Source organism: Glycine soja, chromosome 1 (genome assembly GCF_004193775.1).
Source record: "Glycine soja cultivar W05 chromosome 1, ASM419377v2, whole genome shotgun sequence".
Classification (NCBI taxonomy): Eukaryota; Viridiplantae; Streptophyta; class Magnoliopsida; order Fabales; family Fabaceae; genus Glycine; species Glycine soja.
The window spans coordinates 55,735,326-55,750,148 of NC_041002.1; the positions used below are offsets into that span (position 1 = coordinate 55,735,326).

Sequence of the window (14,823 nt, forward strand, 5' to 3'; positions counted from 1 at the left end):
ATTTTTTAAGGTTAAAAAAATGAGGAATACCTCTTGTAATTTGAGTGAAATATACGCATTGACACTGTAATTGATTTTTTTAATTATGAATAATTTTAATTATTATAACCTTTTCCATAAGGATTTACATTTAATTGTTATTTAAAAAGATATCTCACATAAATCAAATAAATATGAAAATCCTTCTTTCTTTTCTTTTATAGAAACATTGCAACATTGATCAGTCTTGAAAAGTTATCTCTTTTTTTTTCTTCTTTCTATTACATCACGAAAAAGAATAGTATGTATGAAATTCCTGAAAACTCTCCCTCTTCTTTTAAAACTTCATCTCTTCTCCTTTCGAGTTTGTTTGTCCCTTTTCTTTACATTTAGTTAATGGCCGTATAAACTTGTAATTGAGGTGATTTTAAAATCTTGTTTTTTTTTTAACTATATTTTTCTATTCGCTTTAAAAAATATCAATTTTCCCCTATAATATATTATTACAACCAGCAAATACCCATTTTCGAGTTTGCACTTTTTAATTTATCACCAAGATAACTTTATAATTTTGTATATAATTTTCTATTTTATACATTTCTGATTCTCCTCTCCAAAATAGATTCCACTTTTCTCCTAACCAAAATAGATTCTAACCATATAATGTCCATTACAACTCCGTGTTGGCTATTTTGATGAACTAAATTACTTTAACATACCTTTTTAAATTTAATTATGTGAAATTTGTTAACCCTTTTCTTTAGAAGGTGTAATTTAACAACTTGCACCCAAATGTATTTTTAGAACAATTAAAATTATAATTTACTAAGGTATCCCTTCTAAAAAAATGGGTTTACGTGTTAACTTGTTGATAAATGTACCAATTCATTTTAAACAGTAAAGTTTACTCGAGAGTTTGAGTGTCAAATCTAGAGGAATTTTATTTGTACTTAAGTTTATGTATATCCAATTTACAAGTAAAAGATAACGAATTGGAAATATAAAGAAGAAAGAAGGAATTGGAAAATCAAAGGTAAAAATAAACAAGATTAAATGTAAATGATAATTTTAGAATTTAAATATGTTGGGGCCTAACATGCCTAATCACCCTTGATGCAATATTAATGTGTTTTTCTATTTAATTCTATTCCAATTTTCACTCACATCTATTAAGACAAAACAGTAAATTACATGACGTTTGGAGAGGTATACATAAGCAAAACAAGATCACTCTATCCCTAACAATGAGTTATTTATATGTCATTTCCCAAATCTTTAAAAATTATCATTTTTCAATGTATAATCCCTATACAAATGCATGGATGATCAGACCATACAATACAATGAAGAACATAAAAGAAACAATAGAAACAAAAATTGCATTTTAATAGATATTAAAAGAAGTTACATTATAAGGGTGTTAGTTGCTAGGCTCCCAAAAGAGGAGATTTAGCCTCTCATAGTTATGAGAGACTTTACACTTTAGGGATTAATATAGATGGAAGAAGAAAATAGATGGATAAAGGAAGATGAGAGAATGGTTAGAGAAAGAGATTTTTCCTATGAGAGATGCTTAGGCTTTGGATGTATTTAATAGAAAGCTCTAAGTCTCGGTGTGTCTTTCTCCTTTGCTTCCTACTCATTTTATAGGTCCGAGATAGCTTAAAATCCACGCGACCTCGTGCTAAGCGCACCCCTTCTAGGCTTAGCAGAATGATAACGCGCTAAGCGCGACAATGTCTGGGCTTAACGAGGCGTTCACGCGCTTAGCGCAAGATTTCGTGCTAAGGGTGCCTTTGTGCTTCTTTGTGGATTTTTTTCCACGTTAAGCTTAAGCTTGACCACTAAGTAAGGATGTGTGCTGAGCCTAATTTGTACGCTATGCGAGTTATCTCTGTTTTCAACTTTTTATTCAAGTTTTTGCATTAATTTTTCTCTAAAACACTTGTAATTTATTTCTTTTGAATCCTACTAATAAAAAATTCACATGATATTAAATTCCTCATTATTTTATTAAAAACAACATTAAAATAAAGAAATTTTAATTATTCTTAGCCAAAATTAACTATCATTTAAATTTAAATTTCGTAGTTATTAACAAATCTCATAGGTATTTGTTAATATATACTTACTTATTTTTTAAAGTATGTTAACAAGTTACATTCAACTACATTTTAAGATTAATTATAATTTACTAACATATATATTATAAAAAACAAATGGATTTAGGTTAACAAATCTTATATATTATAATATGTATATTTTCTTAACAAGGTTTAAAGTCTGACATATCTATCTACTTCTCAACAAAAATAACATTATTGAGATAAATATTGGTCCTTCCGCCGTTTCTCAATGACATTTAAAGGTTATTAGATATAAATGTATTTTTTTCCAATGAAAGTTTGAAATTTTTGGCATACTTATTAAATTAGCTACTACTACCATTCATAGCAACATGACATGTCACTAGATATACAAAGTTGTCTATGAAATAAGTATAATTGTTCAACAATGTTAGTGTAAATATATGTTTACAATGTATACTTTTACTGTTATTCATCCTGTATGTTAATTTAACTAATGACTAATTTATGTAAGAAAATTCGAATAGTTACTTTTAGTAAGATGTATTCTTCTCTCCATATTTTTTTTATCTTTAAAACTTGAAATTTGTAAGCACAATTTTACTCGTGTCAACAGTAGTTTTTTTCTTTTCCTTTTTAGGAAAAATAGTAGTTGTTCTTATTTCTTCTCATACATTTTACAAATAAAATCACATAAAAAGAAACTTTATCTGAGTAATTTTACGAATAAGAAGTTCGGTCAAGTCATTAATGTTTTCTAACTCTTAGCGTTTTTTTTAGGGTCAAACGTAATGGGTGCATCATTCAACTGGAACATCAATGGTATTATAAGGAAACAAAACCCGCGTTCAGGTAATTAATTTATAAGGTGATTGTTTTCTTGTCTAGTAGTGTTTAACACAGTTGATATTGAATATGAGATATTTGGTTAATCTAGAATAGTTTTAAATTAGTTGATTCACGTATTAGATGATATAAGAAGAGTTAGATTAATAATAAAATTATTATAAAAAGACTTGATTTAAAAATTATAAAAATAAGAGTATAACGTAAATACGAAGTTTATTTTTATTTCTTACAAAATAAACAAGAGGTTAATGAGTCTCAAGAAAATAAGATCGATCAGGTTATAATTATTAAAGTTATTTTTTCTGTTGTTAAAGAATATTGATATTCTTGGAGCATTGTCTAATATGAAGCAAATAAATAAATAAAAGAAAGCAAGGTGGTGGTGAGAGCGCGTGGGTTAATAATAATTGTTGAATGCGCCGGTGAGGTAGCTAAAGACTAGGATTAAAGGAGAGAGTAGGTTCAATGACAGTGAGGCAATGAATCATGAATTTCGACGCCAGACACAGCATTAGACGCACCCACGTGTATTAACAATAACAAAAAGGGAAAAGAAAATAATAAATGAAAAGATAAAAGGTAAGTCGATGAGAGAGAGAGAGAGCCATAAATAAAGGTGGTAGAGAGAGATGAAAAGCGAGGAAGGTGAAGCGGAAAAGGTGGAAAAATTGGGAGAAAAGTTAAGGCGAGGGGTATTGGTAGGGAAAAGTAGGGGCCCCTGCACTCCAACTCACACTCACAACTACCATAGCAGCAGCGTTCTTTCTGTTTCTGCTAGAAAGCTCGCCGCGGCTCTCTGGGAATTCAACCACTCTTTCCCACTCTTTCAAATGCATCATCATCGTTCTGCTAACAACGCTTCCGCTGCTGCTGCCGGCGGAGCTGGCGCTGATCCCAGACTTCGCCGCCACCACCATTACATCCTTCATAAGGACAGGGCTCCGGACATCTCCAACTTTTTGGCTGATGCTTCTCCCAGTTCCCCCGATCAGGTACTCCTTCTTTTCTCTTGGCGATGCAAGATTCACTTCATGATCCTTGAAGGCTGTTGGGGATTTATGTTTACTACTACTACTACTACTACTAGGTTAAGAAATAATAATAGTTTTTTTCTCTCTCTCTTTACAGTATCTATGTTGACTTGTCGTTTATGATATTAATGACAAATGTTGTTTCAGCATCTGCGATTTATACTTTATTTGGAAAACTTCCTCACTTGTCTGTTTTTTACAGGGTACATTGAATCTAAATTGGGTGAATTTTAATGTACCTGATTTCTTTTGCTTATTTTATGCTGATGCTGCCTATGAACGGACATTTTCCCATAAAACTTCCTCTTTCGTTTTGTGTAATCAGTACCTGCTTTCACTTTTTTTTTGGATTATGGTCGTGATGCCTTCTTTGAAGATCAGATAATAATTGCCTTGGTAGTTGTAAATGAAAATTTTAATTCCGTGTTGCGTCTATAAGCATTGACACATGTTTAGATGGTAATGTGAAGTCATGCACTTCCTCTAACCTTGTGAGTGGTAATGGAGACAGCAGTTCTCATTGACATTTTTGAATCATTTGTAGAGGCACATCTGAAGTCATTTAAACTGATATTTCTCTGCTCTTTCATCAGCCTGCTAGTGCAAGCAGTTTGAGGAGGCATGTTGCAGCATCTCTAATGCAGCATCATCGGGCAATTGAGAGAAATAATCATGCACTACAACCTTTATCTCCAGCAAGTTACGGTAGTTCCATGGAGGTGTGCATCAACCTTGCCCCAAACCTCCTTTTTCTTCTCTACAGTACTGGCTAACACTATTAAAACTTAAATATAAAGAGGCACATGATAATATCCTTCAAAGTAAACATGTTTCTTTTGCGTGATCTACCAATTTGGCATCTTGGAATTGTATAATGTGGATATATACATAGTAGTCACAATTTCAATGTACAAGATCGACTAGGCTTTAGGAGTTCTCTGGATAATAGTCTATCAGTGTATCATGGGAGAAATAAAAATTATTATGAGTAAGCAATTTCCCTCGTACAGAGAAATTCTGTCAATAACTAATTTTATATAATATAACGAATAACATACCAATAACAGCTATGTTGTACTTAGTTTGCTGCCAAAATAATTTTTCAGAATGATATCTATAAATAGAACATATGTAATAAATCATGAAGTTTGTCTAAAGAATGAAACAATTTCAAAATTGTAGATATATTTCAGAATAAATTCCCACTGAAGTGTAGGTCTTTCTAAACATTAGTGCTAGAACTACCTTCTTGTGCCAGAGAGTGTATTCTCAAATATTTACTGCAAATACTAGGCTGATCATTCATCATCTGTTGTGTACGAAGGATAGTTAATATTTATCCCTACTTTACTCTAGCAGCTTGTCTATTGTTTTGATAAATATCCGATACTTTATTGAATCCTGTGCTTGTCCTTTCTTGAGTTGCAGATGACACCCTATAATCCTGGAGCCACTCCTACTAGTTCCTTGGAATTTAAGGGAAGGATTGGGGATCCGCACTATAGTCTCAAAACATCTACGGAACTGCTAAAAGTGCTAAATAGAATATGGAGCTTGGAAGAACAACATGCTTCTAACATTTCATTGATAAAAGCATTAAAATCAGAACTAGATCATGCACGCGTTCGGATCAAAGAGTTGCTTCGAGACCGACAAGCAGATCGCCATGAGATTGATGACCTGATGAAGCAAATTGCAGAGGATAAATTGGTTCGGAAGAGTAAGGAGCAGGATCGACTCCATGCTGCCGTTCAATCAGTTAGGGATGAACTTGAGGATGAGAGGAAATTAAGAAAACGATCAGAGAGCATACACAGGAAACTAGCTCGGGATCTTTCTGAGGTGAAGTCATCTCTGACTAGCGCTGTAAAAGAATTGAATCAAGAGAGAACAAGAAGAAAACTATTGGAGGACCTATGTGATGAATTTGCCAGGGGAATAAATGAATACGAACGGGAGGTGCATACTGTCAAACACAAGTCTGATAAGGATTGGGTTCAAGGGGCTGATCAGGATCGTTTGATCCTCCACATATCTGAATCGTGGCTGGATGAACGTATGCAAATGCAGCTGGAAGCAGGTCAGAATGGTTTTACGGACAAGTCCATAGTCGATAAACTAAGTCTTGAAATAGAGACTTTCCTTAAAGCTAAACAAAATAGTAGGGGTTCAGAAAATGTTGCAGTAAGGAATCGCCGTAATTCCTTGGAATCTGTACCATTGAATGATCGTGTCAGTGCACCACAAGAGGTTGGTGATGACGATGATTCTGTGGGCAGTGATTCAAATTGTTTTGAGTTGAATAAGCCAAGCAACAAGGGATCTAAGGTATATGAAGAAGAGCCTGTCGACAAAATTTTTAAGGAGACATCGAAAACCAACCAAAGAAAGAAAAAACCAATACCACGAGAAGGGTTAAAACATCGTAGCCCATCTAGCCTGCAAGTGAAGTTTGAAGAACAGATGGCTTGGGCCATGTCATCTGATTCAAATAAGAAGTCCCAGTCAATTGATGCAGATCAGGGGAAGATCACAGATACTAGGCCAGTTGAAGGAACTGTATCTGAAAGGTCTGAACACTTTGAGATTTACGAAAATGATGATTCTGAAAGAAAAAATAACCCCGCTGAATTGAACAACTCCAGTAAAAATCACATTATCGATAATCTCATAAGAGGTCAGCTTTTGGCATCCGAAGGTGGCAATATGCACGCTGAAAATAATTACGGTGAGGCTTCTTGCAGCAATGCTGGATGGAGAAATCAGGCAAGCCCTGTGAAGCAGTGGATGGCAAAACTTGCATCCCAAGACCTTGACATATCCGAGGCTTCCAAAGTGCCTTCAGGGTCAAAGGAGAGTAATACTTTGAAAGCAAAGCTTCTTGAAGCTAGGTCCAAGGGGCAGAGATCGTGTTTAAAAGCCTTGAAAGGTTCCTTTTAGAGGTGGTTTATAAACATAACATGTTGGAGAATTCGGGCTAAAGGTACTAAGCGGTGGGGAATTTGCATCCTGTTGATGGTGGTCATTACACTTCCCTCTCGTCTCTTCCTTCGGGTGCAACTTTTGCTTTGTTCATAATTTTACTTTGTATGTGTAACATATTTCTCCTTTGGGTTTTATTATTCTATATGTACTACTGTAGATGTCGTCACGCATGTAGCTAAAAGAATCGGATCGAGTTTTGAGAAGTGAAAAAACAATATACAATTTTGGATAGTAGTTTTTTTGGTTCATCTCTTTATTATTATGACATGCTTGCTCCAAAATTTCAAGCTGGCGGGTTAGTAAGATCAACCATGAATTGATTCATGAATATTATTAATCCATAATTATATATGTTGGTTTGGGCATCAGCATCACCATTTTTCCTTTTGTAAGTTACATGAGTAGTTTTTTTTTTTTTTTTTTTACAAGAGTAGTTTACACGAAGATTATCTGAAGTTATTTTTTTATCTACAAAAGTTTTCATACAAATAGTATGAATAACTTACAAAAGAGTTTCTAAAGAACAAACTTACAAAACGAGTGATAACTAAATATGAATGAGAATTTAAATAAGTTTGTTGTTCAATTATTAATTATTAATTTGTGGGGTTAGGTTCAAATAATAGACTAGCATTCTGTTTATTTTTTTTAAGTGTGCTCCGAGTTATAGAATTGATTTGATGACCGATGGAAGGAGAAAAAAATTGTGAGTTTAAATTCTTTTCATTAATAAATTAATTATTAATATTTGTCGATAAAAAAATGTTCCTAATTATGATCAATTTAGGTACACTCAACTTATTATTTTAGATATTTAAACTTAAGAGAAATATATTTTAAAAACGATTTTACATATATTAATTAACAAAGAATAAGGTAAAATAGAAGCTAATCAATAATCATGAAGATCTCTATATCATGAAGTCCTGTCATAATCGTCAAGAAAAAAATATATAAATGGGCCAAATTGGGCGGGCCCAATGGTAGAATCCAATTGAAGAGGCTTGACCGTGACTGGGAGTGAGATCCAATCCAGCACAGCAGACCACACGTGTGTCTGAGAAGAAAATCGAAACGCAGACAGTGTCTCTGATGGCAGCGTCGTTCAGGTGGATATTACAACTACACAAGGATGTTCCAAAAGCCGCACGCTTCTACTCCGAAGGCTTGGACTTCAGCATCAATGTCTGCAGCCTTCGTTGGGCCGAACTCCAATCCGGTTCTCTCAAGCTTGCCCTCATGCATTCTCCCAAGTACTCTTCCTTTTTCTCATGCCCTCCATCTGTTCGATAATTTGTTCATTCCAAAGTACCCTTGATTAACTTTCAATTCCACAGTGAGCAAGCCACACAGAAAGGGTACTCATCGCTTCTGTCATTTACTGTTCCTGATATGAACAGTACAGTAACTAAATTAATGGCGTTAGGAGCTGAACTAGATGGACCCATCAAATATGAGGTCCATGGAAAGGTATTGTAATTCATTCATAGCTTTGATATTACTGAGGACTTATAAGGTCTGATGTGATTTTCCTGTGATCAGGTTGCAGCTATGCGGTGTATTGATGGACATATCTTAGGCCTCTATGAACCCGTGTAAAGATACACATAACATAGGAGATTCAGTATCAACAGTACCCTCTTTTGTCATGGTGGATTCCTTGCAATAATTGATGATGTTCTCTTGTCAAGACCTGTAGCAGCAGGATTGTAGCGTGTGAAGCAATAGGGCTGAGAATAAGGCAAAATGATTAGGAGATAGAAAAAAAGCTATCCAGATATCTCCAAATTATCTGTCTTGTAGATGGGTTTTTTTGGTGCCATCCATATCTGCTAGAGGTGACAGCAAATCATCTGTTGGTTTTATTTAATTTTTCGTCTCCCTGTTGAAACGTTGAAACTTGACGCTTTCAATTGTAGACTTTGCCCATGCAATTACTCAACGATTGAAATATTTATGGATTAATGTATGTCTCGTGTGCTAATACTTGATTTGGCGTCTGATACAATCTCTGCCATCAGTTGAAAAGATTCATATGTAATAGTAATTTTTTTAATGTGGTACATGAAGTTGCTGAGTGGTCTTACGCAAGCTGCTGCAAAACATGATGTTTTATAGCACTTGCCACGCAAGAGAGGCGTTTTCGATTCCAGTTTTGAAAAAAGGGGAGAGTCTCAGCTCCGACATTTTCATAGCTCACGGAAAGCCCGTTGATGGAAATGCAGAAAAGAAACAACAATGGAGCCTTTTCTCATTAATTCAACATGTAAGTTTGTTTTTCAATTAAGCACGTGAATTTTTTGAGACTATAAATAAAAAAAAATTAAAATCTTAAAGAGATTAAAATTAAAAAATATAAATTTATTGGAATTAAAAATGAAGAAAAACCCTTACAAAGATAAAATTTTTTAAAAATGCAAACTTATATAAACTAAAATTATAAAAATAAACTTGTAAGAATTAAAAATGAAAAAACACTTACAGAATAAAAACATATATAAGTCCGAAAACAATATCTATTTTTAACCTATTTCTCAAATATTAACTTTCTTTTCCCACTTATTCATTTCACCCTTTTCTTCCTCACAACTAAACAATGTTAGAAAAAAAGGAAAAGAAAAGAGGGATAGGGAGAGAAAGCGTCAAGGCATTATTATTATTATTATTTTGGATATGTAAAATAAATTGTTGAATATAATTTAAACGATTGATTATTTTTAAAGTAGATAATAAGAGGAATTATTATTGTGTAAATATTATAACCCATTTGAAAATCCGGGTTTCACTCGTTAGCTATGTGTAGCTTCACAGATACCCCTTATGTCACACAAGATACAATCTCATCTTCCGTGGGAATACAGAATAATAGGAGGGAATAAAGCAAGTTTTAGAAAAGTTAAATTCTTGTACTCAACCACGAGTTCTAGAAAGGTCTTAAGATCAACATTAATTTTTCACAACGGGACACACGATGTACCCTTGTTTGATAAAGGGGAAATAACGTGGAAAAGATAAATAAGTGAGAAATAAAAAAGAATCAGAGGAGAAAAATTTAAAGCTGTAAAGTTTATTAATTATTTATATTTTATTTCTCATATTTTTATTTCTTTATATTTGCCTTTTTCCCTTCTTCTTTTAAACTAATTGTTTTTTATTTTCGCTCTATTTCTTAGATAATTTTATTCGTCTTTCTTATTTTCATTTACCCTGTTTCTTACCAACTTATTTTGTTCCTAGCAATGGATCCTAATAGTAAGTTCGCATGGCAAGAGAAAAATAAATATATGCAACGGTTGCACGCTCCTAAAGCAAAAATCTGGATCACTAAGAAAGGAAAACAAACTACTATATACCACGACTAAAGTTACCCTTGCCATGTAGACATGCGATTATAAAATTGAGTAAGCAGTTACCAATAAAGTTTTTTTTATGATAAAGATAAACAACATAATTATTCTACTTTTTTTTATGATATTGTCATGATTTTGTGAAGTGCAACGTTTAGTGAGGATGAGGTGTAAAAGCCATTCCACTTCATTTATGGTCCGTTAGGTAGAGTAGAAAAAATAAAAATGAATTAATATGAAATATTTTTAAATTAAAATAAAATATAAAAATGTAATCTCATATTATTATACCGTTTATTTATCTTATTCAAAAGAGATCCTTAATGATTATGTAAAAAGTAATAAGCTTACATGTGGAGGAGTACAAGCCGACTAGGGCAACATTTGCATCCTCTATTTCAACGCTGCAATGGCAATAGATTCGTCAACAGTAACAACATTTTAGCAGTCATCTCTGCAGTTTCCGCATTCAAAATTTTTGCTCCTTTTGGAATAAATGAAAAACCGAAACAGACAAAAGCGTTTTTAAAAACTAAAACGATTGTTTAAATAATTAAGAAAACAGAAACAGTTACTAGCTTAAGGATGCAAGTGCAACATATAACGAGACGTGAATTTGGTGTAAATATCTGTTTTCTTTGTTTTTTTTTTCTTCTAAAAATTAAGAAGAGTTTTTGGAAATAGAAATCATACACACCTCTATTGTTTAGTGTTCAAAGGTTTAGAGAAAAATGGAGAAAAAAATATATTAAATTCTTCTCTAACTTTTGTCTAGATCCCCTCTTTAATATTAATTGGGAAAGCTTATATTTTCTTCCCATCTTCTCTCTCCACTAAACAGTCTATTGCTGATCTGTGGGGTTGAGGTTTGGTCACGTTTCATACCCTCGTTGAAACATGCATTGCCCACGAAGGTTTGTTCTTTTCTTATTTCTTCCTCTTTATCAAATAAAAACTTGACCAAGAAGAAGGGCCGAGCAACCAGATATATCTAAATTTTTTAATTAAATCCGAATGGAGCAAAAATGTTATTTTTCTATAAAAAAATAAACAAACTAGTAGTTGCATACGGATCATATCTTAATGGAGCATCTTGAATATTGATTTGAGAGATATAATCAATGCCATTCACTAAAGTTTAGAAATTAAATACCAAATAAGGAGATCATATGTATGATTTCCATGTTCTCCACTAGTAAAGAAAAGAGCATAATGATAACGTTATTGTTGGAGTCGGCAAAAATAACCACCGACCGACATTAAATGGAAAAAACCAAAGTTGACATCCGTCAAAAAGTATCATCTGCTCATCACGACCAAAAAAATCATAGCTAGCATCAATCATCAAATGGTCCCAACTTATATCGATCCAAAAATCAATTCGTTTTCTAAAACTACATGTATCATTACATTAATCTCCTAAAATTTAGTATTCTATTAATCTTTCGAAAATCTTATTACCAAATTATTCTTTCAAAGATTTAACGATGTTACTGAGTTACTCTTTCAAAAATCTAAAATATCATCGTACAAGTCTTTATTAAAATTAAAAAGATTTTTATAGACTAATTTGGTAACAAATTAAAATTCTGAGAAATTATTTTGGTGATAAAAATTCTTTAGAAAATTAAAGTGATAAAAAATAATTTTTAAAAGACTAATATGGTGATTAAATTTTAAAAAAAGTGAAGGTAGCGTTTTCATATAGTTTGAGGTTTTTGTTTGATAAAAAAGTGAAGCTGTGTGGTGCTTCCTGATGTTTGTTACCATATTAGTTATTATATTCAGCATATTAGTCTTTTAAAAATTATTTTTTATCACTTTAATTTTCTAAAGAATTTTTATCACCAAAATAATTTCTCAGAATTTTAATTTGTTACCAAATTAGTCTAAAGTGAAGCACGCACACAGGAATCACGCTTTCAATTATGTTTTGATGTTTTTATTAAACAAAAGAATAAACTATCAATAGAGTAGAAGGATAATATAATTAGATAGATTTATAGTTTTTAAAATTAATAAATTTTAATAACTTTTCTTTCGTATAAAATTTAACCTCAACATCCTACTGCAATACCTTATGCATGACACAACCTCAAATTTATCTGCAGCCATCATCAGCACATCCAATGCAGCAGCAGATGTCGATCTTGATAAAGTATTACTATACATGAAATTAAGTAGGTCTATAACGGAAGCCTCTTCTGATCCAATGGTAATTTAAAAAGGAAAAATGCTTTAGCTGACAGTTGTACATTAAAAAACTAACAAGCATTATAAAGTCTACAAATTAAAGGAGAGGGTGGACAAAGCAACAAAAACCTTCAGCTCATACAATCAATTCTTGGAGAAGAGAAAAAAAGAACTTAATATTCTTCTCATTGAAATATTACACATCCTGCAATCACCAGAATCATGGATTTGAAGAGTCACATTTTGTTGCTTAGACTCTCTTGTCACATTTGAAAACAATTACAAGAAGCATAAAGCAAGGAGTCATCTAATGTTGGAGTACTTGGAAACAACCTCAAGAATTAAAAGGCAAATTAACAACAAAGGAATTTGAGTAGAAAAGCAACACAAGGCATAGTACAGCAACATACCTTGTAAAAGAAGGGACTTTTTCCTGCAAGAATTGGAGAACTTATATGTATGGTCCTAACTCTAAGAACTTTTGACCAACTCATGTCCAATGATGAATCATTGCCATGAGAAGCTTCATCGCCTACAAAAGTAATACTGTAATCATAAGAACCGTATCACAAAGTGTGACAGCTAAATTCGCACATAAATATTTATAGAAAACATTTTTAGTGCACAGAAGATGCAGTTTGCAGATGGACATATTCATTTTCAACCAGCAACGTGTAAGATTCTTGTGTCATGATTACCACCGAAAGCATCCATAAATCATAATCAATGAAGGTAATCAGAAAGTGTTTCCAAATCACACAATGGATTCACCAGTTGGACTTGTTTTGATGTAGTTAGATTTGATTTGCTAGTACTAATAGTCACAGAATGACCACAGCACAAACTCACGAGTAAGTTCCAATCATTACGACAGAAAGGCCAAATCTCTTTAGCCACATATCCTTGCCATTAAATTTACCATTCCTATATTACCTGGACAAAATCCATTTGATGTTAGTTTCTACTTTCTAGTCTACATTACTATTACAAAACTGAATGATCAATTTCTTCTTAAAATTTAAAAAACTAGACATGGTAGTTAAACTCGAGATTCAAATCGTAAATTCCCACAATTTTATGATTTTATCCCTTTCAACAATTCAAATTATAGTTAACATTGAACATGAGGTAAAATCCTAGCAAAATTGAAATTTAAATCCTAAAATTACAAAAACCATAGGATTTTATGATTTCTTTGGCGATTCATTTGAACATTTGACCAAATTCATTTTTTGCTGACCCACTTTTTTGTTTTCCCTCTCAACTTATTAGAGTATATATACTCTAATACAACTCACCCTCGACACTGTTGGAAGCATTCTCTTATTTTATTTGTTTGGTGAACCGGTGAACCCTAATTGCTATTCTTCTTCCTTTGTTCTCCTTTACAGTTCTTCCTTTATTCTCCAATCATTCTTCTTCCTCTGTTCGAACCTTAGTTTGCTATACAGGTTTGGGTTTTTTCACTTTTCGGCTTTTGCTGTTGATTGTTCGAACCAACACAGCCACATCTAGATTCTAGGATTAAAGTATTAGTATTTGCATTTGGTTTTGAAGTCATATGCCATGTAATGTGTTACGTACTTGTGTTTTGGAATTGTCAAGTTTTTTACTACTTTATAGGTTATGAGGCATGACATTTTATGGAGTATGGATTATGAATATGCGATAGAGATTCAACATGCCATCCCAAAGACACTCTGTGTGACATTGGACCATAGATCCAAGACTAAGAGGGTGAAGCAAGCTTTGCAAGGACTAATGATGGAGATCAAGTTAGCTCAAGGTGGATTGGAGGCTACACCAAAATGGGTCACTTTTGGAATGGCGTGTTGGATCTCTATCAACTTAACAATTTGCGTATTTTTACCTCCCTTCGGAAATTAAGGTAAAATGCAGATTTTAACTACCTTGGTCACTCAAGATTCATATACCTAGCAGATAAATACGTGTAAATATTTATATCTTTTTTTATTATATTCAGTATTTAAGACACAAGAAGAAACCAACTACACCAAGTGGGATCATGAAGCATAAGCCTGAGATTTGATAATAATAATAACAATCCAAGCTATTGAAAAAAAGGAATAGATCCACATGTTATCACAGAACCTGAAAGTGATGCCTCAGTGATTGCCACAACTTCCTCTGCATCTGGTAAATTACAATTTAAAGTTTCCTCAGGTTGTAAGAGGACATCATTGGCTGATAAACAAAAGCATTCGAATTTGTCAGGGACAAGAATACTGCACTTATCAAACCAAATCAATAAGTTGTAAGCTAGTAAGGACTATGCCTCCCAACAATCACACCCGAATATGAAAATTCAATAAACCAATTGGAGAACTTCTA

At 32.8% G+C, this 14,823-nt stretch overlaps 2 protein-coding genes and 1 long non-coding RNA gene across 3 annotated transcripts; 2 read left to right on the top strand and 1 right to left on the bottom strand.

The window, feature by feature from the left end:
• Positions 1 to 3,403: 3,403 nt before the first annotated feature.
• On the top strand, positions 3,404 to 7,196 carry LOC114425231 (uncharacterized protein At5g41620-like). The gene is made up of 3 exons (XM_028392064.1): positions 3,404 to 3,907; positions 4,540 to 4,665; positions 5,375 to 7,196. The coding sequence occupies exons 1-3, from the start codon at positions 3,545 to 3,547 to the stop codon at positions 6,884 to 6,886; spliced, it is 2,001 nt and encodes a 666-aa protein (XP_028247865.1). The 5' UTR covers positions 3,404 to 3,544; the 3' UTR covers positions 6,887 to 7,196.
• Positions 7,197 to 7,879: 683 nt separating this feature from the next.
• LOC114425291 lies at positions 7,880 to 8,994 on the top strand. Its single transcript, XM_028392163.1, has 3 exons — positions 7,880 to 8,184; positions 8,269 to 8,401; positions 8,474 to 8,994. The coding sequence occupies exons 1-3, from the start codon at positions 8,024 to 8,026 to the stop codon at positions 8,528 to 8,530; spliced, it is 351 nt and encodes a 116-aa protein (XP_028247964.1). The 5' UTR covers positions 7,880 to 8,023; the 3' UTR covers positions 8,531 to 8,994.
• Positions 8,995 to 12,465: 3,471 nt separating this feature from the next.
• Positions 12,466 to 14,708, bottom strand: LOC114425301. Its single transcript, XR_003669211.1, has 3 exons — positions 14,584 to 14,708; positions 12,882 to 13,003; positions 12,466 to 12,676 (listed from the first exon to the last, which is right to left on the bottom strand). It is a non-coding gene; the product is annotated as an uncharacterized LOC114425301 (long non-coding RNA).
• Positions 14,709 to 14,823: the final 115 nt, after the last annotated feature.

Coding starts and splice junctions, on each gene's coding strand:
- LOC114425231 (XM_028392064.1), top strand. CDS start 3,545: ATGAAAAGCGAGGAAGGTGAAGCGGAAAAGGTGGAAAAATTGGGAGAA. Junction 3,908..4,539: donor CTCCCAGTTCCCCCGATCAG/GTACTCCTTCTT, acceptor CTCTTTCATCAG/CCTGCTAGTGCAAGCAGTTT. Junction 4,666..5,374: donor GTTACGGTAGTTCCATGGAG/GTGTGCATCAAC, acceptor CTTGAGTTGCAG/ATGACACCCTATAATCCTGG.
- LOC114425291 (XM_028392163.1), top strand. CDS start 8,024: ATGGCAGCGTCGTTCAGGTGGATATTACAACTACACAAGGATGTTCCA. Junction 8,185..8,268: donor GCCCTCATGCATTCTCCCAA/GTACTCTTCCTT, acceptor TCAATTCCACAG/TGAGCAAGCCACACAGAAAG. Junction 8,402..8,473: donor AATATGAGGTCCATGGAAAG/GTATTGTAATTC, acceptor TCCTGTGATCAG/GTTGCAGCTATGCGGTGTAT.